The sequence below is a fragment of the Pseudorasbora parva genome, chromosome 22 (genome assembly GCF_024679245.1).
Source record: "Pseudorasbora parva isolate DD20220531a chromosome 22, ASM2467924v1, whole genome shotgun sequence".
NCBI classification, from domain to species: Eukaryota; Metazoa; Chordata; class Actinopteri; order Cypriniformes; family Gobionidae; genus Pseudorasbora; species Pseudorasbora parva.
In genome coordinates this window covers 2,328,538-2,353,132 of record NC_090193.1, presented here as the reverse complement: position 1 = coordinate 2,353,132, position 24,595 = coordinate 2,328,538, and the positions used below count along the sequence as shown (strand labels likewise).

At 38.1% G+C, this 24,595-nt stretch overlaps 1 protein-coding gene across 2 annotated transcripts; it reads right to left on the bottom strand.

Annotated features, from left to right (window-relative positions):
* Positions 1-4,294: 4,294 nt before the first annotated feature.
* On the bottom strand, positions 4,295-13,856 carry LOC137057863 (uncharacterized). Of its 2 annotated transcripts, XM_067430959.1 has the most exons (8): positions 13,641-13,856; positions 11,452-11,509; positions 11,289-11,341; positions 10,715-10,848; positions 7,688-7,913; positions 6,958-7,092; positions 5,450-5,554; positions 5,213-5,344 (listed from the first exon to the last, which is right to left on the bottom strand). In XM_067430959.1, the coding sequence occupies exons 1-7, from the start codon at positions 13,767-13,769 to the stop codon at positions 5,534-5,536; spliced, it is 756 nt and encodes a 251-aa protein (XP_067287060.1). In that variant the 5' UTR covers positions 13,770-13,856; the 3' UTR covers positions 5,213-5,344; positions 5,450-5,533. The 2 variants fall into 2 exon arrangements, with proteins under 2 accessions (XP_067287061.1, XP_067287060.1); XM_067430960.1 differs by lacking the exons at positions 6,958-7,092; positions 7,688-7,913; positions 10,715-10,848; ... (1 more) ...; positions 11,452-11,509; positions 13,641-13,856 and adding exons at positions 4,295-4,633; positions 4,733-4,802; positions 4,909-5,093; positions 6,620-6,779 and having other exon boundaries at positions 5,200-5,344.
* Positions 13,857-24,595: the final 10,739 nt, after the last annotated feature.

Here is a 24,595-nt window from a genome sequence, read left to right as displayed (position 1 = left end):
ATGATATCAAGGATAAAATATTTATTGGTGATAAAAAAAATATTTTACAAGGTAGAGTCTCAAATAATTATATTAGAAATATACTTAATAATATTGTTTATCCTCCGGCTAGATTTTTCTGGTCTTCTGTATTCGGAGATGTGAATTGGCGTAAAGCCTGGCGAACAGTAGATAAATTCTGTATTAATAATAAAGTAAAAGAAGTGTCTTTTAAAATAATGCATAGAATATATCCAGTAAAACATGTGCTGGAACGCTTTAAATTAGATATTGATTACTCTTGTAATTTCTGTAATGGTGAAAAGGAAACTATTTTTCATTTATTTTTCCATTGCATATATACAAAAATATTTTGGATTGATGTGGAGCGTTTAATTAAAAAAAAAATTGAATGTTAATTTGCAGCTGAGTGGATTTGACATATTAATATACTTAAATGATTATGGGATTGAGAAAGATAAGGCATACTTCATACAATTATTAATATTAATGGGAAAATTTCACATTCATAAAATGAAATGGTCGGACTCCAAACCTAACTTTTCTTGTTTTAAAAATGAATTCAAGCTTTATTGTTCGATTTTGTGTAATTGCACAAGTAAAAAGGCAATCAGAACTTATAACTTGGCAAGCAGGTATGACATTGTATAAAATAGCACCCTTGTCCTTTTCTTTATTATAATTTTGTTCTTGTCCTCTGGCACTGTTTTTTATTTTTATTTTTACTTTATCACTCTGTAATTTTGATTTGAATGTATATGTCTTATTGTACTGTTCTGGTTATGGCATTAATAAAAAATTAATAAAAAAAAAAAAAAAAGTCTATACGGTAATTTCTCAACTGTGCGACAGAGTCGCGTTGGTTATGACGCAATAGTTAGCCTATTTTTACAAAAACAGCTTCTGCGGGGCGATAGTGTAAGATACAAGGTAACGGAGCCTTTTATGCATTGTCGTGTTTCTTTAGAAATAAACAAAGGACAAATGGAGTCTTTAAACGTCTCAGATGTAAAGTTATTCACTGTCAAAGTGACTCAAAAATGAATGGGAGTCAATGGGATGCTAACAGCAGCTGATGGCTTGGTTAGCAATGGCCGCCCCTATGGGAGGTACGCTTTCCGAGCGCTAGATTACCCCCTTGGTCTGTACACTGAATTTTGAGCAGACTCAGAGCCGCTTTAGAGCAGCCTTAAAGTGGTAGTTCACCCAAAAAATGAAAATTGTCATTAGCCCCTATCACACAGCAATACCAATGGTAAATTACCATAAAATGACCAGAACGACTTTACTGGTAAATACACAAATATGCTGTTCACACAAGCAACACGTTGGCTTTTTACCTTTCACACATCAGCAGCAAAATACCAGTAACTTCTGATGTCAGTCATCTTTAGAGGGGTCATGAGCTTGCTTTTAAAAAAACATTATATTGTTATATTATAATTACTGTAGTTTTTCATACTGTTTTATACTGTCTGTACTGTTTGTGTGGTTTTTACATTCAAAAACATCCTTATGAATAAGTAATAGGCTATTTTCTCCCCTGGTTTTGAGCCCCTCTCCTGAACGCTCAGTTTTATTGGGCATACCGCACTGAAACGTTGGAGGTAAAGGCCCACTGCTGTGATAGGATAAGTTTTGCATATTATAATGAGCTTCTGCTGATCGGACTGACTGGAGTCCAGCTCTGGTGCTCAGACTGGGGCAAATGTTCATCTTCCAACAGGACAACAACCCTAAGCACACAGCCAAGATAACAAAGGAGTGGCTACGGGACAACTCTGGCACCTTCTTCAGATCTGGAAGGTCACTATGGGCCTAATTCTGTGTCAACAAGTGATTTATGGACACGTGAATCTGATTAACTGACAATGTGTGGAAATTTACCATGACTGTGCATTTTTTCTGAGCCAATCATAATCATCCGCCTTGCAGTAATGATGTGGATAGACTTTAAAAACAGTATAACCATTGGAACAATTGTATGTATAATAGACGAGACTACAAACTCCTCATGAGACTTCATCAGCAGAAGGCGGCTTCTGCTGATGAAAATGCAAACTATTCTTCAGTAAGTTTTTCATTAATTGCACTCCTGACTCCTGGTCTTCATTTTCCGCTACTGGTCTTGGGTCCTAAACTGTTATCCCCTGACGCTGTGCACTGATGCTCCCCATCCAGCCTGAGGGAGCTTTAGAGGTCCTGCAAAGAAGAGCTTTGCTTGTAGCATCATACTCAAAAAGACTTGAGGCTGTAATTGGTGCCAAAGGTGCTTCAACAAAGTATTGAGCAAAGGCACATGTGACTTTTTTTTGTGCTTTTAATGGAAATACATTTGCAAAGAAGAAGAGTGCGGTTCCCAAAGTGCACTGCCATCCGACCTTCCACCAGCCGAGTGAACTCCTCTAGGTGATGACGCTGGAAACCCTTCGATGGACAACTCTATCCATCCATCCATCCATCCATCCATCCATCCATCCATCCATCCATCCATCCATCCATCCATCCATCCGTCCAGCCATCCATCCATCCATCCATCCATCCGTCCAGCCAGCCATCCATCCATCCATCCGTCCGTCCATCCATCCGTCCGTCCATCCATCCATCCGTCCGTCCGTCCGTCCGTCCATCCATCCATCCATCCATCCGTCCGTCCGTCCGTCCATCCATCCATCCATCCATCCATCCATCCATCCATCCGTCCAGCCATCCATCCGTCCATCCGTCCGTCCAGCCATCCATCCATCCATCCGTCCAGCCAGCCAGCCATCCATCCATCCGTCCATCCATCCATCCATCCGTCCGTCCGTCCGTCCGTCCGTCCGTCCGTCCGTCCGTCCATCCATCCATCCATCCGTCCATCCATCCATGTAATATTTCTTTCTATCTATCCGTCCGTCCGTCCGTCCATCTGTCTGTCTCTAAATAGCGATACAGAATTCACGATACAATATCTATCCCGATATTTTAAGGCAAAATAAAGAACAGAGTTTTATTTATTTTACTATTATTAAAATATTATTATTATTATTATTATTATTATTCGTGTATTATTATCAGGACCCACAAATATTCCCCCCTTGCATTATTATAATTTTATTCAACATTATAGTCGTTTAATGTAATAACGTCACTGAAACTCCGTAAACGTCATTTTCCCCTCAAGCATTACTAATATAATGCTTTCAGTGCAGGCAGCCGCTCGTTTCAAGAAATATCTGCGTCCACACGAGATTAAGAAAACGGACTAAAAACGATGTAGTTTGCATGCCAGGCCAGAGTGTGGCGCTGTAATTCTGCCACAGAAATACACTAAAAACGGAGAAGAAGAGTTGTGGCTAGAAGGGGTATAGCAGTGGTCGGAGGTGAGACAAAATCTCACGATAAACTAACAATAAATACATTTGCTACTTAACAGATGTGTTTTATTAACGCCTACACCTACCCCAACCCAAAACACACCCTTTACAATAATGCAGATACGGTAATTAAATGACGCGATATTGATGTGCGCATGCCCAGTGCCCGTAGTTGTATCCCTCAACTCTTTCACCATGCTGGACGTAGTGTGATGTCATATCTGGATCATATCTGTATTCGTTGAATCTGATTGATAGCCATGGTTTATTTAGGGTAACGTTTTCTTCTCCACGCTTGAGGACGTCACCGCTTTGCGCGCTCGTCATTCTTTAGCTCCACTTACACGATACGCCTCCAGCCGCTCGGTTTTTTTTTCGGAAAGACTCGGTACAGCCTATATTTCTTTTATAAATATAATAAAACTAAAGACTTTTTCGATGATATGAAGGATGCAATACTACTCTATAGGTACTCAAGATTGACATAAGATTGACTGAAACTGAGTGTTCACCCCCCCTTTAAAATATTTTCTTTTGAGTTTAAAAGAAGAAAGAAACTCATACAGATTTGGGACAAATTGAGGGAGGGAGGGAGGGAGGGAGGGAGGTAGGTGGATGGATAGATAGATAGATAGATAGATAGATAGATAGATAGATAGATAGATAGATAGATAGATAGATAGATAGATAGATAGATAGATAGATAGATAGATAGATAGATAGATAGAAGGATAGATAGAAGGATGGATGGATGGATGGATGGATGGATGGATGGATGGATGGATGGATGGATGGATAGACAGACAGACAGACAGACAGACAGACAGACAGATAGATAGATAGATAGATAGATAGATAGATAGATAGATAGATAGATAGATAGATAGATAGATGGAAGGATAGATAGATGGATGGATGGATGGATGGATAGATAGATAGATAGATAGATAGATAGATAGATAGATAGATAGATAGATAGATAGATAGATAGATAGATAGATAGATAGATAGATAGATAGATAGATAGATAGTTGTCCATCGAAGGGTTTCCAGGCGAGGAGGAGTTCAGGATTTTACTCTCTGTCGCTTCTCTTCTTCTTTTCTCCTTCCATCTCCTCCTTTTCTCTCGTCTATAACCCTGGGTGCTGTTTTTTCTTCTTGGAGTCTGGAGAAGGCAGCAGAGCAGGTTTGGGTTGCTCAGAGATCCCTCATATATTATTTCTCTTTATAATCTTCGGTAGAGGCGGGCTGCGTGGCATCGGCCTTTTTTTCAACTGCAAAAGAGACGCAATATTTTAGTTAGCATCACATGTCACAATATTTGACAAGACAAAAGCACGGGGTGTGTAGTGCTGGTTCTGTGTGGCACTTACTATCACTAGTGGAGGAGGAGCAAAAGCTCTTTCCAGTGCTTTCAACTTGGCTTCTTTCCTTTTCCTCAAACTGTAAAGGAGGGAGATTATCAAGAGGTCACACAAAACATAAAATGATGATCATCACAGTAGCTTCATCACTGTGTGTCATGAAGACATGTATTTTTATATCTTACATGGGATCATAGGCTTCAAAAAGCTCCCGTTGTTTTCTGCGGCGTATCAAAAGTGGCACGTCTTCAGTCATTTTTATAATCCACTCTTCTAAATCTGCCAGCATTGCGAATGGATAGGAAGGGCTGCAGAAACGGCCGAAGATCTCCTCGTAAAACTCTGAGAGCTTCTCAGATAACTCTCTGGTCTGGTGAGAAAAAGCAAATTTACAAGATCAGTCTTTTAATACATTTGGATGTGTGTGTGTGTGTGTGTGGTGCCGTGATGCTTTTAGATGGGCCATGATGTCTTACCTTCTTTCTTATAGCGGCTGGGTCATATTTGCACCCCTGCAGGTAATGAAGTTGCTCTTTCATTTGTCTTATGGCTTTACTGTTCATCACTTCCAGTTTTCTAATTTGGGCTATCTGCTCTCTAAAGTCGTCCATCTTCTCCTTTCTGCACAAAAACACACAAGACAGAAAGATGGTCAAACACAGTTACTGTCTTCCCAGATTGAGAGTGTGTAGAAATCAAACACATGGTTGTGCACAAGAAACATACATCTTTTCCCTATCATCCTGATAGCTCTCGAGGACCCGCTCCTGGTCGTATATGAAGTTCATAGATTCCTCCGCTATATGGTCATCATGGGCACAGAAGACTTGACTGAAACAGTAACGGAGATGATTAAAAACAATAACTCAGTGTCTGGCAACCAAAACTGAAACAAATCAACATTATAGGGATACTCCACCGCTTTTACATATTAAACTATAGCCGCGTTTCCACCACAAGAACTTGACCCAGGAACCAGGAACTTTGGGTGGTATTCGGTGTGTTTTGCCCGCAGGAACAGGGTCTAAATGAAGTTCTGGGTAAATATTTCCCCCTCCAAATGGCCCTGCTCACGAGGTAGTACTTTTTCAAAGTTCAAAGGCGGGACTTGGGCGCGGAACATGCTGATTGGTTTAGCATTTTATTTCATCCGGCATTTTTAAAAGTCTTGCGTTCAGTAAATATCAGTCTTGCTCTCTCTGTCTGATGGCGCGCGTTCGTCTCAGCCATCTCACGTGCAATGTCCGTAATAGCTGATAATAATATACATTGTCATTTTAAATCTAGCTTTACAAGTTTTCTGAATATGCTGCTCTTTTCTGTCGTTGTTAATTTCCTCTTTAGTAAACCTATACATAACCAGCAAAAGCAGCACAGCTTGAATCTCTTCCATACTCGTTATTAATTTTTTACTCGGCGCAGTAAAAAGTAATGCCTGACAAATCCTCTCCTCCTATTGACAGAAATGAGAGACGGAGGAGGAGATGTGAGGGAGGATTTTTCAGCCGGGACTTTTTACTGCGCCGAGCCGAAGTACTCTCAGAAGTGCTATTCCGCCATACATTATAGTTCATTTTTAATCCACTTAGAAAAGCGTCTCGTTTTATTTTGTGTCACCATATGTGATCGTTCAGCTATCGGTGTAACTGTATTTAAATAGGGAAACGTGGAGGAGTTTGGGCGCTTCTAACTTGATCTCTATTTGGTACCATAGTGAATGAACTGGGCTTAGTGGGCTAAGCTAAATGCTATCAGATCGTCACCGCGCGTCAGAGAGATTAAGAGCACACACTCAGATGAGAGAGGTGTGTGTCAACTCGTCTTAGTTAAGGGAATAACAGTTTAATATGAAAAAGCAGTGGAGTATCCCTTTAACAATGATGTAAAAGTAATTACGCTTTTGTGGCCTCCGGGTCAATCGGCTCTCTTTCAGGTGAAGTCTTTTCCTGGTCCTCAGACTTCACACAGATTTTAGAGCTGGAATAATGCAAAGTCATGGCGGCTTCGGGCGCATGTGTGAATGGGGTTGCATTGAGCTCTGCTCTTTCAAACTGAAAATAGTCCTGAATCTGGAGGGAGAATTACAAACCATCAGCTTGCTTGCGTGTTGCATTTGATCACACATCGCTGTGTGCTGACGTTACAACTTTACTGAGCCTTATTTTCATTTTAAAAATCATAACAACAAATACAGATTCTTTCAAGATTGCCAGAATTATTTGTGCATTATTCACCACTTCCAGCTGTCTCATGGGGTCTTTTATTTCAGCGTGTCTGCGGTCCAAGACCTTTTCAAACATTTCCTGGACCCAATCCGTCAGGCAGGAATATTGGAGGACCTCGTGCTTCATTTCTCTAACATGAAATTCCTGGAGAACACATGAATAGTCGAAAATATTAAAGGGTTAGTTCAGCCAGAAATGTAAATTGTGTGATTAATTCCTCCTGTGGTTGGACAGCCGTCAGACCTCCGCTCATCTTCACACACAGATGAAGATATTAGTGTTGTATCGGATCGCCAAAGTCACGTGATTTCATCAGTTTGACACGCGATGCGAATCATGAATCGATTCACTGATTCATAACCGTTCGAAACTTTGTTCTGAAATCGGCCATCGCTATATAAGTCGTTATTTAGTTTTTTTGTGCACAAAAACTATTCTGGCCTCTTCATAAATGATTGTAGAGCCGCTGTAGTGAGATGGGCTTTGTAGCGACGTCTTTAGTGCCTTTATGGGTCTTGAGAGAGGAAATGACATTGGTGTCAATGAAGGCCTTTCTGAGCCATCGGATTTCAACACTAATATCTTCATCTGTGTGTGAAGATGAGCGGAGGTCTGACGGCTGGCCAACCACAGGAGGAATTAATCACACAATTTACATTTCTGGGTGAACTAACCCTTTAAGAGACAGAACTGACATCAGTGTGTCTTTTTGTCGATGTAATTGTAAGTGTGTATTTACCAATTCTCTGATTTGATTATATAAAGCCGGTTTCTCCAGATTTTGCTCAGAGACCCTAGACTTTAACCGCCTCAGCTGAAAAAGTAACTCTCTGAAGGAATTTTTCATTTCCTCTATGTCTGCTTCCGGCTCTTCTTGCACTTTTTTCTGCTCTTCCAGAAAATGCACACTCCTCCAAACAGGTTTCTTGTCCTCTTCCTCAGACACTTCAGAGTCACACACTTCACTGAAACAGTAACAGAGATGGTCATGAATAGTAATGTTGTCAGAAGGAGAATCTTCACTGTGCATGTGCAATATATATATATACACTGTAAAAAATAAAGGCAAATTTTGAACTTTGGCAGTACAATCAATTTGGATGTTTACGTTATTTCAACTTAAATTATGTTAAACTGACTTTAAAAAATGAGTTACATCTTGTATAACTAATAAAACAAAAAGTTTAACATTCCTTAACTTATTTTGATGAGTTAAAACAATGTAAAAACACATGTTGTCATAACTTATTGAACATATAATTTTTTACAGTGTATATATGCTAGGACTGTGCAGTATATCGAAATTATCGAAATATCACAAATGTACATATCGCAATGGCACGTAATATCTGAAAGATTTTAATAGGCTTCTTCAACATTGTGAAAAGTGTACGTTTTAGGTCAGCATATAACAACAGAAAATAGACTGAGCACACGACTGTTACTGTTACTTATTATACGGCTCTGTGAAATACTTGATTCTGATTGGTCAATCGCTCATTCCAGCGGTACGTTATTTCCAGATAACACCCGCTCATCCGGGTACTGCGAGTTATCTCGACCGGTTCTACTTCTGTGCTTAACGCTGGCGCCATCTTGTGGCTTAAACAGCCGTGGGCTACAATGGAAGACTTCAAGGCGGGTTTCCTTTATAAAGTTTTAAATATAGATATTTTTCTGACACAAACGCATCGATTGGAATCAGAAGGCTCTATTAACCCATCGGAGTCGTGTGGAGCACGTTATTTGACGGACAGCTGCATTTTTTATGGACTTCAAAAACAGCTCCAACTACTGCTGGGATTAACGTTAGCCTGGACTTTTTAAATATAACTCTGATTGTATTTGTCTGACAGAAGAATGTCATAAACACCTATAATGACTTGAGGGTGAGTAAATCATAGGCTTGGTTTCATTTTTGGGTGAACTAACCCTTTCAGCATTCATTCTCAACATTTAGCAGCAATAGATAAAGGCTTAAAGCAGTTGGAAATGTTTTCCTTCGCGGAAGCTTTGCGTAAGAGCTAATAAAATATTTAATCTCGAGACAATATTTAGTGTGTAATAATTATTTATTTGAGACTAGTAGCCGTGTAATAAGCGGGATAATGTCCACCCAGCCGGTTGTTATCTCAGAATAAACCCCTTCAGAGTGATGCTCCGCGTCGCCTCGGGGTCCTGATCACTCTGTCGGGGTTTATTCTGCGATAACAATCGGCTGGGTGGACATTATCCCTTACATAACATGCGGTAGTGAGTTTGATATTTAAAAAACGTTGTAACAGTCACTGTCTGTCACTTGTTCTTATTGACAGTGCTATGTTCATCCCATCCACTAGGGGACACCAGTAGCATCTATACCTTATGAATAAAAGAGGAAGTAAAAGGGTGAGTGGTAGATTCAAAGACATTAGTTTATCAGTTAATCTGAGAAAGAATGAAATCAAGAGTATTATTAAGAAAAGGTTGAAGGAAAGATGGCAAAAACAATGGGATCACGAGAAGAAAGGTTGATGGTTTTACAGGATTCAAAGGAAAGGAGAAGAGATGAGAAGTGCAGGGAAAAACAGAAGAGAAGAGATAATAATATAAGTCTAAATAGTACACTTTATAAAGTGAATAAACATGATACAGGAAAGTGTGAATTTTGTGGGCAGAAGAAACAGTGGAACATACTGTCAGAAATATGAGACTGAAAGAAGGGTTTACAAAATCTAGAAAGAATAAAAATGTGATTTATATTAGGAGATATTTTACAAAATAACTCAGGAAATGAATGTTATAATTTTCTTTTTCAATATCTAAAAGTGGCTAATTTATGGACTCGAATATAAGGGAGGACGTGTCATTTTGTTCCACACTTCATACCAGGCTTTCCTGTAGCTCAAACAGTAGAGCATGGCGCTAGCAACGCTAAGGTCATGGGTTCGATTCCCAGGGAGAGCAAGAATTGACAAAATGTAAAATGTGTACCTTGAATGCAATTTAATATATAAAGGGAGGACGTGTCATTTTTTTTCCCACACTCCATACCAGTCGGAGGCGGTAAAACACCATTTCGTTGTTTGTCAACCGTAAAAAAAATGAAGAAGAAGAAGACGTGGTAGGTTCAGTTTGAGAAACCACATGCTATCTGTTCTCCTTAATACTCCTGGTTTGAGAAACTTTGGGTTCGCTGCTCAACCAGGATTTTTGTTACCTGCCCTTGAGTGCTGGATTGGGAATTTGCTTTGGTGCAGCAGCCCAAGGATTTTATTCCTACCCTCACGGGTTACAACCAGAAGGATAAATATTTCCTTTCATCGATACCTTTTTGCAGATGAGACGGTTCCTTCTAAAGACTGTTCGCTTTGACAAGCCCCATTATTCTTCAACTGTATGGGACGTTTCACATGCATCCATCTACAGCATTATTTGTGTGTGATTTATCTAATGTTTGAGTGGTTATCAGCTTTGATGGTTTACGGGTGAATTGTTTCACCAGAAGATTCAATATATGCTGCAAAAGATTTTCCTTTTGTTGTCTTTTGTTGATGTATGCATACCCTGAACACTGTATCAAAAAGGGTAGTGTGCAAAATTGATTTCCCCGTCATTTTCTTTAGCAGGCCTGGTTTGCAATAGCCTGGACTGTTATAACGTGGAGCTGGACGTGAACATGAGAACCGGGTCGAGCTGAAACCAGCAGAACATGATAGGGCCCAGTGTCTGGCAGCCCGAGCTATAAACGGAAACAAATCAACATTTAACAAAGATGTACACATACCTCTCTTTTGAACGGAGTCTGGGATCAGCCTCACGACTGGCCCGATCATTTTTTGCCTTCTGCCCTCTTTCGGATGCGGCACTTTTCTCCAGATATTTATGCTGGGCCACTTTCATATGCGGTGGATACAGATTCTACACACAAATGAAAAACTTAATGCACACACTTTACAAGCAGTAGATATTTCATACGAGACCCTGGGCCCAGTTTTTCAAAAGTAATCCACTAGGATTTTGAATAACGGATTGGATCAAATCTTGAAAATGTGTTTTTCAAAAGAAAAAACGGATTGCATAATCGGATTAGATCACGTAATCCAATCTGGGGTTTGATCCGGATCAAACCTTTCGTTTGGGTTTTTCAGAACTTTTTTGTAGGATTTGGATCACTTTGATCCCGAAAATATGGATTAAACTGATCCCATCAGAAGGGTGGATTCAGCGAGGATTTCATTCCCAAAATGTGATGAAAACTTTAAAAATGTATCAAATAATACTATAGTTCAGGGTCACATTTAAAAAAAAAATCATATTCATTATAACCGGAACAATCAGAATATATAACATTCACTTACTTGATAGTGGAATAGCTTTAAAGCACCGTACTTTGATGGGTCTGGATGCTGTCCTGCATAAAACATCACATTTATTTCATGTTAATATGATTCTCATGAAGGAACTTATGCTTAACGTCACTTCATACTCAAGTGATATGTTTTGAATTCAAACGCTACAAACCGGTTTTGTAAGTGCCAAAGATGGGAGGAAGCTTGACAGACTCCAGCGGATTGAGCTCCTGTTGATGATAAATGAGGATACACACATTAAGACTAATACAGGGCTTTCATGAAGGAACATTTCAGATCTTTTGAAGAGTAAAAGAAGAGTTAAGAGTTAAGTAACTGAAATGTGATCTCTAAATGTAGATGTTTAAGGAGAAACACTTCAGAGTTTGAGATATCTGTCACTTTTTAATTCATTTTATTAAAAACAAACTTGAATGGTTTTGTTCAGAACCACTACAATAAGGAAATAACTTCTACTGCTCCTTCTGATCACACTGCAGAAAGGGATTTCTCTTTTTCCAGCACAAATATCTAAAGATTCATAAATCAAGACACACTTACTTCAGTTAGAAAATGACATGAAATATAAAATCTTGTTTTATTAAGTTTATGACTAAAACCGGAAAAAAAATATCTGCAATGTGCTCAGAAAGATCAGCTTCATTTAGAAGTTTTGACAGATGTTTGATGTTTTAAGCATAAATCACTTTATTTTATTTCTTTTTTAAGACTTAATTTTACATTTGCATCTCAAGTCAATTCATTAGAGCTGAACCGATAACTCTTTATATTTGAAAGCTGATAACCGATATATTGGCCGTTAAATCAAAACCAAATATTTATATCATTTTGAGAGCCTGATTACAGAAACAAAAGTCTCAGCATTAAAGTCATGGCCCACACACAGTTATGATGTTATGACAAAAATTCTCTTCGGGTTACTGACGACGACATTAAAAATAAACAGATATCGTCCAAAACCGACATGATGGCTGATATACTGCATCCCTAAAACGTATCTTGATTTAAACTTGTTTAGATATTTGTATTGGAGGACAGGACATAAATACTGAGGAAGACAATCATTTTTGTCCTGCACGCAACATTTATAATGCCATGACTTTATGAATGTAAGACTTTCAGCTCTGATTTAACATCATCTTAAGGCCTTTTATAGGCTTAATATTAATAATGACCCATGATGGTTGAAAAAACACATTCAATAGTCCACTCAAAAAACTGATTCAGGATAAGTAATGATCCCTTTATAGATAAGACACATTTAAATTATGTTTACTTTACCTAATTAATTTAAGTTGAGTCGAAATGTGTTCAATCAGCCTAATATAGGCTATTTAAAACTGAAGTTTACTTTATTAATTTGCGTTAAAACTACATGAAATATTGGGGTGCTAATTAACTGGGCAGTGGGTCTGTAGTTCCCAGCATGCTTTGCAAGGGACTGCGCTAGGAGAGAAGATTTATGGATTAAAGTGATATTTTATGTGTTTTTCAGTAAAAGGAAAGATGTCATTAGTTTATGTGTTTAATGTTCAGTTATGTTGGACATCGAGGAGTTTCTGTAATTGTGTGGTTATCATTTGTGTGTGTGTGTGTGTGTGTGTGTGTGTGTGTGTGTGTGTGTGTGTGTGTGTGTGTGTGTGTGTGTAGGCTGTGGGCACTTATATACAAATTCAATGGATGTAATTCCTGCTCTCAATTAAATATTTTTAGTTTGTCCAATGAGTTAATTTTATTTTTTTAAAGGCAAATTAAGTTGATAACAGTGTTCACCTTACATAATAAACTTTTATAAACTTAACATAACATAATTAAGTAAACGGCACAGATAAATATTATAACAGTGACAAATCCAAATGATTTGTATTTACTCAAAGAAATTGTGCCAGCTTTACTTGAATTTTTTTGTTCATATAACTAAATTGTTATTTGTAAAAATTGCTCAGTATAGTTGTGAGCAACCTCGTACCACATATTCTCGAAAGTAAATTCAACAAGTCATTTTTTTGAGTGTACCTTTTGGGTTTTGTACCTTAGGGAACCGCCCCAGTGACAGCAATGTACCTTTTTTTCTGACAGTTCATCCCTAAAATGTATCTTGATTTAAACTTGTCTAGATATTTGTATTGGACAGGACATAAATACTGAGGAAGACAATCAGTTTTGCAATGCACACAACATTTAATGCCATGACTTTATGAATGTAAGACTTTCAGCTCTGATTTAAGATCATTTTAAGACTCACACAAGCCGTGGACATATAAGCGCAGGCTTAATATTAATAATGACCCATGATGGTTGAAAAAAACAACACATTCAATAGTATGATAGCCTTCTTACCTTCACCACCAGAATCTTTTCCAGGTTAGTTTTAGGTGGTGGTTGTGGCCGCAGTCCAGGCTTGTCTGGGGTCCACACTGGCTGTTCGCTCTGAGCAGGCCTAAATCTGCGAAATTTATATTTATACATTCTTAACTTTGTAATCACAAGTTGGCAAAAAGTCTCAATCAGATGCTGATAGGAAGTCCGACACTGATCAGTGGCTGCAGATGCAGAAGCGCGTCCGCTCTTTAAGCCTCCAGCGCTGTGATGTCACTGATGGAACGCGCTCCTGTGATGTCACTGCAGGAGATTGTTTTGATTTAAAAACTGTTAATAAAGATGAATGAGTGCATGGCAGGGGTTTACAAACGTTACCATGCCAACGACCCTCAAATATGATGCACCTTTATGGGGGACCCCCTTAAATCCATCTATATATTTATCTACTTAAACTCAAGACCATTTTTGGGGATTTCCGCCTGGATTTGGCCGACCCAAATTGAAAAGCTTCCCATACACACACACACACAGTGGTCTAGGTTCAAACTTTTGGTGTCATTTTAAAGGAGACCCTTTGAAGTTACATAAAACACTGCTAAAAGTGATAAACATGTAAGGAAATGTTGTCTAAACTGTAATAACCCCCCAAAAAAGTAGGCGCTTTTCGACTTTTATAAATTATTAATTTTTGAAAGTGTGTAACTCAGGCCCTGTGAGCTCTAGGACCCTGCAGACAGTTTGGGCTGTTTCCACTAAATTACAGAAAATAGTGGAAAAAAGAAGTTTGTCTGTCATGTTGTATGACAGATTTATTCAAATAAGTCTGAAGGGATGCACCTCCTTCTGATCGTACCCCACAGACGCATAAAACAGATTTTATTCTTCAGCTGACCGGCGTTCTTGCAGTTCCGCGATAGTGAAAGCAAAGGCGAATCTTTCTCACCATCTTGCATAATGACCAAATAAAAGTATAATATAGCCGATTGCACTAAAAGAGTTAATAACAGTGATGTAAACGCCGAACTCCGATGTCAGACTGTGTGTGTTTGCTGTCTGTCAGCGCTCGCGCGAGTGTATTGAATGTGTTTTTTTCGTTTGTTTTTTGGCTTATTAGCGTACTCTTGAACGATCAAATACACACATTATGCATGTCTATATCTGACTTGAGTAGAAAAGTTTGGGATGTGTGAGTAAGTTCTGGATCTGGGCATTAGTAAGTTATCAAAGTGAAAGCAAACTAATATAGCTAAGGCCTAATAACAACACAAACGGGGGAAATAGCACACTTAAAGCACTCTTTGTAGATATGTATCTTTATGTTTTATTAATTTGTCCTATTCTGACAATAGCCTATTGCCATTTGTTAATAAGTAGGCCCTTTATATTTTATTAGTATTACTGACCAGTTTACTTGATTACTTAATTACTTGAAAACTTTTTACTTATTTTAAGCAATTGCTTATTGCTGTGGTTTACTTGTAAGATTTTAGTCATATTTCCCACCCCAAGCGATAAAGATAGATAGCACACAACTGGACCAGCCTTTTTTGTTTGTTTTTTGTAATACCAAACAAGATTCATTCATTTTGTTTGTTTTATTGCCATGTGTGACTATTGTTATGGTTAATGTGGCATCAATTATGAAAAAAATTAAAATGTTCGCAAATTTGTGGCTACCACAAAATAAAAATAAAAATAATTTTGTGTGGATGTGTGTGTATATGTATGTATGTATCGTATGTATATATATATATATATATATATATATATATATATATATATATATATAGGTCTTAAATTTAATTCATAATGGTCTTAAAAAGGTCATAAAAAGTCTTAAATTTGACTTGGTGAAGCCTGCAGATACCCTGATTAAGACCATTGTTCTTGGGCTGAAGGTGGACTTTGAATCAGGGTATCTGCAGGCTTCACAAAGTCAAATTTAAGACTTTTTAAGACCTTTTTAAGATTATGAATGGTCTTAAAAGGCTGGATGATGTCCAAACTGTGCATTTACAGTTTAACAATAATAAATAGACTTATTTGGAATAAACTGCCTCGTTTTTAAACTTTAGCTAAATAGTTAGGCCTACTACGCTACTGTTTTTAAATGTTGGTCATTATGGTACTTGGACAGAAAAATATTTATGGTTCTCAACCTTTTTTCAGTGACGTACCCCCTGTGAAATATGTTTTCAGCCAAGTACCCCCTAACCAGCGAAAAGTATTTTTGGTTTAAAAAAAGACCTAAAACAGAGCACTGCTATCAGTGTCTGGTTTATTAAACAGATAAACACATACAACATTTGAAAAAAATTCACTATTTCGAACACTTTAGATCATGATAATCCATGATTAAATTTATTGAAAATATTTATCATCACTAAATTTAGTGATTCAAACTAATGTAGTGAAAACAGTGACCATAGTTCTGAGATGGAAACCGGGGACATTTCCTATTGCAGTGGTCAAAATATCACTAAAATCTCATTTGTTGTTGTATTTTAGTTAAAATTATTATTATTATTATTATTATTATTTTAAATGATTTTTTTGTTGTTGTGGAATCCCTATATTATTATTAACATTAATAATCATTATGATTAATTTTGATTATTAGAATATTTGGTCTGGATTTAATACAATAAAAAACATTTAAAACAAAACAATGAAACCAGTTAAGCTATTAACCATTGTGAATAAGCAGTTTCAAACAATATTGTAACATGACTTAACAAAAACACAAAAATGATAAATAAAACTATTCAAAAATATTGTAATGTTGTATAATTGTATTTAAGTTTAGGCTATACTATAATTACTGTTTTACTTCAAAAGTTTTATGTTTATGCTTGAAAATAATTCTTAGTATCCTTAATTGGTCATGTTATTTTGCATTTTAGGCTTATTTTAGGTAGAAAGTATATGTATTCTGCACATGTACTGTATTTAAGTTATATTTCAGAGGTATGATAATCACTGCGTTGTGACTGTGGAACTTTTCGGGCAAATCAATGAACACCTTTTTGAGGCTCTGTTATAAAGTACATTCAAACAATATTACTTTATAATAAAAGCCAATAGTTAGTATGTTTCTACCTTGAAAGCGATAACGAAGTTTCTTGTGATATTTGACGATAATGCCGTTCTGTCTGCTCTCGACGTTCTTCATGAAGTCGTAGCCGCACACGCGACCAAGCAGAGTCAGCGTAGCTCACAGCGCCACCTGCTGGTGAAGATCACTAAACTCTTGCTCCTGAAACCAGCGGCTGCTGTATGGTGTTGGCGCATTTCCCCCAATATATCTACGGGTTGTTTGGAATGAGCTGTAAAAACATTTCCAGCTCCAATCGGGGACAAAACATTAAAAACCAGCACTGTCCCCGGGAAACGGGACGTCTGGTCACACAATCGTTGATCCAAGCGATTGCAGGTGATGCCAGGCGGCAAGTGACAGGTTGGGTCAAACCATCCTCATATGGGGAGATTCTGGGTTTGTAAGATAATGAAATTGAATAGCCTTCTGAATATAAAATTGATTTTATGAACTTATACTTATATTTCACATAAATATTTATGAAATAATTAAAGTATTTTTGCATGGATGCTACTTTTTAAATATATACATGTAGGCTATATTTTAAAATCTCACGTAGCCCCTGGAGTGCCTTCACGTACCCCCATTTGAGAACCACTACTAGAGCACACTGAGTTAAGCCGGATGCACACTGTGCGATTTTGGCCACGATTTGGCCGTCTGAGACAAATTTAGGAAATCCTAAAAGATTCCTCAGATCCTAGGCTAAAATCTGACGTCTTTGGTCGTAAGTTTGACATGTTCACTGGCAGCCGATTAATGAGCGCTGCGATCAAATTTTACCTCAGACGAAATTCTGGCAGTGTCAGAAGATTTGGCACTCAATCCTGCAGTGTGACTTCTCCTACGACGACAGTCAAATATCTCCGTTTTTCAAGACAAACTATGACCAAAACGAGAGCTAGAGATTTCTTTGTAGCCAGCATTTCAGCCCCGCGTGTAATGCAGCTCACTGTCACCCAACGCGACATTCATTGATGATATAAAACTCCGGGTGAGATTTCTTGTGCGCGTCCGTTTTTAGCGCGCCTTCACTATCGTGGAGTCTGACATTAATGTCAACTGAGATCTTACAGTGTGACACGGGGATCATGTTCGTACAGTCTGACAAGGGACATTCACAAAGGATTTTGAAAAATCGCACAGTGTGCAGGACCCATTACACACACAATTTTTTTTATTTTTTTATTTTTTAAGCTTCACAGTGTAACTTTTTTAGTTTATTCTTAGCTAAAAACACTTAGTTCTTTCAAAAATATGTGCTCATTAATGTATATTTACTTCTTTCAAGTAATAAAGTATTCTGGTAAGTTTATAATATGCCATTGAAAATACATACGGGTGAGGGGTTCGAATGCCGCTCGCCATGTTGCTCCTCCATCTTGAAAGTACAGTAGCCAAAGAGGGACAAACCCGTAAATTCAAGCTTCGCTTTTCGCGTTTAACACTCGATGGCACCGTGTCGAATGTGAAGAGGGGGATTGCTTGAGGCTGCTATGATGATGGAGGATCACTCTTATTCTCGAGGATATTTGCCAGAGTCGCCAAGGAAGCGGAAAAGAGAGTTAAGACGGCAACACAACGGGCAAATCAACAAGACAAAAGTAAATATTGGAGCGGCCTTTCCAAGATGGAAAGATGAGGAGCAACGATTTTAAAAAGGACGCCGACGTTGCCTGCTTTCTTCTCAACAGGTAATATTAATTCAGCCTATTTGTGTATATTGGAAGTTTTATTGTTGCTTGGCTAATTATATCATGGTGTGCTGTGCATAACACTAGACCGACGTCTAGGATAGTTTTCCTCGCGTCAATGATGAAAAAATATTGTTTACCTTTAACATAAATCCGTGTTCTATGACGGATAACATGAGATCAATATTTTAATTGCATTATAATTTGTTGGCTATATATGTGGGCACATTAAATTTTTGTTATTTTTCATTTATTTTACTGTATACACAATTAATGTAGTCTAATCTGATAATGCTAGTGTAAGTTAGCTGTTTCTAAGCGAGACTTTCACCTTTACTTTTACATCTGTCCTGTAATCGTATTCATTAAAGACGTATTATTGTACGATGTAAATATATTTCCTTATTATGACTAGCCTACACTTATGAATGCTGGTAGGTCATTAGAGAAAATGATATACAATGTAAACTTTGCCTTACGCTAGTGATGTCGTACAATATACAGAATAACGAGAGCACTGATAAACGTTACTTTACTAAGATTAGCTTGCATTCGTCTGGAACCTGATAGCTGATGTTAGCAATGAAATGGTATAAAAATATAACAAAAACGTAAAACTATTATTCATTTTAAATAGATTAATTTGATCATAGATCATTTGGCAAATTAAATAACTGCAAATTATAATAGTTTTCAAAAGTAACCTCATCACTTGAAGCAACTCTCACCGAAGAGGTCGAACTGGAAGCCAGGACTAAATCGGCCACCGTAGGAGTTAAAACGAAATCAGAATTGAGAGGAACAGAAACTATTATTCACTGGATGGTCATATACCGTTACACCGCTAGATGGGGGAAAATATCACACAGTGTAGACATATTTTCCCCCGTCATAGAACACGGATTTAAGAGTGATAAAGGCGAAGCGTGAAAGGCGAAGCTTGAATTTACGGGTATGTCCCTCTTTGGCTAATGTACTTTCAAGACGGAGGAGCAACATGGCGACCGGCATTCGAACCCCTCACCCGTATGTATTTTCAATGGCATATTATAAACTTACGAGAATACTTTATTACTTAAAAAAAGAAGTAAATATACATTAATGAGCACATATATTTTTGAAAGAACTAAGTGATTTTAGCTAAAAATAAACTAAAAAAGTTACACAGTGTAGCTTTAAATAATTTTAGATGTAAATATATTTAGAATAACCATTAGATGACCAGGTGTTGGACAAACCTGAGGATGGGACTCCTCAGAGAAGATGACCTGACTTCAGTCCTCCACAGTCCAGTCCGGTCTCCTGCAAACCTCAGCCTGGCTCTTCTTTGCTTCTCATTGATGAAGGGCTTTTTCAGCTTAGCATAGCTTCAGCCCTGGCCCTAGGAGACTGTTTACAACCGCCCTCGCCGTGCACTTCACTGCAGCTGCCATCCTACGGTTGTTAAGTGACATTCTAATGAGTTAATAAATAAAACAATAAAAAAACCATTAGCCATAGCAAAAAAGTTGAAAAGGAAAGTTTTGGAAAAGAAGGGTTAAATTTTGGCTTTTCTGGCAGAGGGATACAGTGAGCGTCGGGTTGCTTCCATCCTTAAAATTTCAAAGAGGGTGATTCATAAGAACACGGTCAAGCAGCAGACACTGGGGACAACAAAGCTACAGACCAGCAGAGGGCGAAAACGACTGACCGGAATGACCGCAGACTCATTTGAATGTCACTTAAGGGAATGACATCAAGTGAAAAAGGTTTGCAAGAGACCATAAGGATTGGACTGTGGAGGACTGAAGTCAGGTCATCTTCTCTGAGGAGTCTCATTCTCAGGTTTGTCCAACACCTGGTCATCTAATGGTTATTCTAAATATATTTACATCTAAAATTATTTAAGTCTGTAACAACTTAAATAATCCCCCCCCCCCCCCCCCCCGCAGTGTGAATTAGTCAAACTTAGCGATGAGTTGATGAGTGGCGATCAACGTTTCTACCTGTCTTTTGCTGCTGATAGGTCTACCTAATTTTCATGAAAAAATCTGTCGAGTGATGGCGCTAAACGCACATGATCATTATCTTAAAAGCTGAGTTAAAGATACTAAATACTAAAATTCATAAAATAATTTACACTTGATGATTTTTTTTATGATTGAATAATTTATAATTTAATGGTTAACCATATGTATTGCATTAATAAACCATCAAAGCATTTACACACACACACACACACACACACACACACACACACACACACACACACACACACACACACACACACACACACACACACATACAAAAACAATTTACATACTTAATCTCTTTATTTTGTTAAGAAAATTTGATATAGCCTACATAAATGTAAATTTTCAGGTCAGAAACCCATAGGCTATTAGCCTGACAAGCCAGTCCCACATCAAGATGTTTGGTCTGGAAACTCACCATTGACGGCTCAATCTGAGGGGCGGATAAACGGTTGTCTTTCAAACTCCCTCTGCACGCGATAGGATAGCGCTACACCAACCAGAGCAACGAAGGTGAAACAGAGCTCGCTGACAGATTAAACATTCGCCGTATCCGGTCGGCTAAACTCAGAACACATCTTCCCTTTTTAAGAATGACTTCAGTGCCGTTCTTTGTTCTTTTCTCAGAGAAAAGCTTAACTCAAGTCTTCCAGAGTCGCGGTCAAAGCTGATTCAAAAGACCGCCGTTCGCCAGTTTCTGTGTTTACTAGAAGCACGCAAACGCAACTCGGCCGTCGTCATTATGGCCCCGCCCACCGACTCTATACACGATGTGATTGGCCCGTCCAGATTGTGAGGAATACAGCTCAGAAGGGTATTGAGAGTTCCTAGACGACACTTACGGGCAGATTAAATTTGCTGCCGCTAGGGTGCGTCTAGATTTCTAGGCTAATAGGCTATTTCATGTTGTGCTTGTTGAAGTACACCATTATTTTGGGACTATCGCTAACTCATGTAATCAAAAGGCTTTAAAAACATTTCAAATATGTAGCCTGAGTCTTTTAATATTTTCCTTGATGTGATCTATTCTGATTAGTTATATAGGCTACCCCTGTCTTGCAATATTTTTGTTCTTTTTCTTCTCCTTCCTCTTTTTGTTTGTTCGTTTGTTTTGTTTGTTTGTTCTACTTTACGACTGACTCATTCTTTGTTTATATATTGATATTATAAATATCAATATATAAACAAAGAATTTTGTGGGCAGAAGAAACAGTGGAACATACTGTCAGAAATATGAGACTGAAAGAAGGGTTTACAAAATCTAGAAAGAATAAAAATGCGATTTATAGTAGGAGATATTTTACAAAATAACTCAGGAAATGAATGTTATAATTTTCTTTTTCAATATCTAAAAGTGGCTAATTTATGGACTCGAATATAAGGGAGGACGTGTCATTTTTTTTCCACACTCCACACCAGTCGGAGGCGGTAAAACACCATTTCGTTGTTTGTTAACCGCCAATAAAATTGAAGAAGAAGAAGAAGACACACGCTGCGGAGCTTTGGTATCACTGTTGACATCATTAGAAGATGCCGTCAAATGTAGAAATAAAAGCAGTTTTGCGTGACCTGCGTTATCTTATACAGCGCGCAAAAGCGCTGAGCGGTTCAGGCGGGACTGTGATCCGTCAGAAAGACACGTTTTTTAAAGTGCCCGCAGGACGGCTGAAACTCAGGGACTTACAGGATGGCACGGGGCAGTTGATCTTCTATGAGAGGCCAGATACAGAAGGACCAAAGCTGTCAAACTACTCCATTACCCCTACCAACGACCCGCAGGGGCTTGTCAAGGTTCTGACGGATGCGTTGGGGCAAGTAGGGGAGGTGAAGAAGGAGAGGAGGCTGTTTATGGTGGGACAGACCAGGGTGCATGTTGATACTGTGGAGGGCTTGGGGGACTTCATGGAGCTCGAGGTGGTGATGAAAGAACACCAGAGTAGAGAAGAAGGAGTGACCATCGCAAACCAGCTGATGCTGGAGCTGGGGGTGAAGGAGGAGGATCTGATAGATGGCGCCTACATGGACCTCTTACTGAAGAACCAGCACAATGGACCATAGACTCTAACCAGATGTATGGAGGACCAAATTACTCAAAATGAAATAATTAAATAAATAATAAAACAACAATTAAACCAACAATTTAAAATTAAAGTTTATTCTGAAATAATTAATTTAATATTAAATAATTAAATAAATGATCTATTTATTTAGTAAAATTACATGAAAACGCAACATTTATTGTTTAATATATTTCACAATTACCTCTTCCACACACACACTATGTTTAAAAATAAATTTTCATTTTTTAAAACTGCTTTTTCAAAAAGCCGTTTTTCGTAATAATGTGCTGCATTTACGAACTTGACACCTATTTGATTAATCATGTATTGCCATTTTTTTCATAATAAAGAAAACAGGCAGTGGGCGGAGCTTGGCGCTGATTGGTTTGAAGCTGAAGAGTCGACAGATCGATGTGTGTGTGCTGTGGTGACATCACGGAAAACACCAAGGGTGCTGCTCATTTCTTATTTGTGACAGAAAATGTATTTTGACTCTATTGCATTTTCTCAAAACCTGAAATCTATGAGAACTGTGGCTGTGTTTAAGGCAGTGCGTTATTATCTTGATCAATTCCTACCGCCATATTCATTTCCAATCAATTTCCCCTATGTCCCCTTGCCAGACTCAGACAGAAATATAGCTGCAAGCAGCCATTATCGGGGCCAAGCGCAAAGAAGAAGACAAGACATGCCAGCATGGCTGGAAGTCTCAAGCCAACTGCAACAATGAGCCATTAAGGACCTATTAAGTTGATTTTAGGCAAAATAGCAGTCAAATTTTAAATACAGTCAATAATAATAGTTTAATGGTTTATCACTTTCGACCAATAGGTGTCACTGTTACGAAACTGATGTGGTTTAGTCAGATTGAGATGACAATGACACATGCAAAGTTTGGTGTCAATATGTCAAAGCATTGCAGAGATACAGCCTCAAGAGTAATTTTTGCATCATGGCTCAACTCTGTTGCAGTGGTATATGAAAACTGTTTTGTCTATCAATCCGAAATCCATAAGTATTTGTCAGCATGGTCTGAAGACGATACGGATCAATTTTGGTGAAAATCGGACAAACGGTCTAGGATGAGTTTGAAAAAGTAGGTTTTTAACAAATAACAAGACGGAGGACAGATAGGTTTGCAAAATATGGCACAATTGGTATCCATGTTCTCGGCATGAGCCATTGACTGTATTATGACCAGTTTCATTACAATGGGTTAATTTAATCAAAAGTTATTAGCATTTTTGTACATTTTATTACAACTTTTGACCACAAGGTGGCGCTACCCCGAAACTTTTTGAGTATCTTCAGGACATGGAGCGGAAGACACATACCGAGTTTTGTAACGATACGCTAATGCATTCTTAAATTATAGCATTAGCATTTTAAACCATAATACTGCATTGAAGTCAATGGGAATTTCATGTTTTGTTTTATTATAGCGCCACCAAGAGGCACAATCCCACCAATTTTTTTATGTGTCCTCATAGTGAGCCCATACATATGTGTGTCAAGTTTGGTGAAAATATCTCATTTTGTTTTGGAGTTATAGACATTTATATGAAAAAACACGTAAAAAAGGACTGACACCTGACTTTGATTGGATTTTACTACCCCTTACTATCAATATTTTGAGATTTGGGCATTAGCGTATAGCTATCGACCTATGTTTCCGAACTTCTGAGGCTGGTTTCGTCTCGATCGGACTAGCGGTTTCGAAGATATCAGCAAATGTTTTTTAAGCACTAAATTACAACTCTGCGCAAACCATATGCCGAAACCTGGCAAGTCTGGTATCGTTGGAGTCGGCAAGGATTCAGGAGACCAAAAAACACACTCCCATCAAAATATGTCAACCACACCCAAAGTTATAAGCGTTTGAAAAAAAAAATTCTCCACTAGGTGGCGCTGTTTCGAAACTTCTCAGGCTACTTCAGGGCATCGTGGTGATGACCCATACCAAGTTTCATAACAATCTGTTCATGCGTTCATAAAATACAGCATTTTTGCACATAATTCAAAATGGCCGACATCCAAAATGGCCGACATGGTAAAATTGGATATCAGTCGACTCGGCATGACGCCCTGAATCTAATGAGACCAATTTTAT

Bases quoted from the DNA above. Each gene is read 5' to 3' on its own strand.
- LOC137057863 (XM_067430959.1), bottom strand. From the start codon at position 13,769: ATGTATAAATATAAATTTCGCAGATTTAGGCCTGCTCAGAGCGAACAG. The intron at 10,849-11,288 runs GTAAGTGAATGT...ATTTGTGTGTAG, and splicing joins TAAAGCTATTCCACTATCAA to AATCTGTATCCACCGCATAT. The intron at 5,555-6,957 runs GTGAATAATGCA...TTACTGTTTCAG, and splicing joins CCATGAGACAGCTGGAAGTG to TCAAGTCTTCTGTGCCCATG.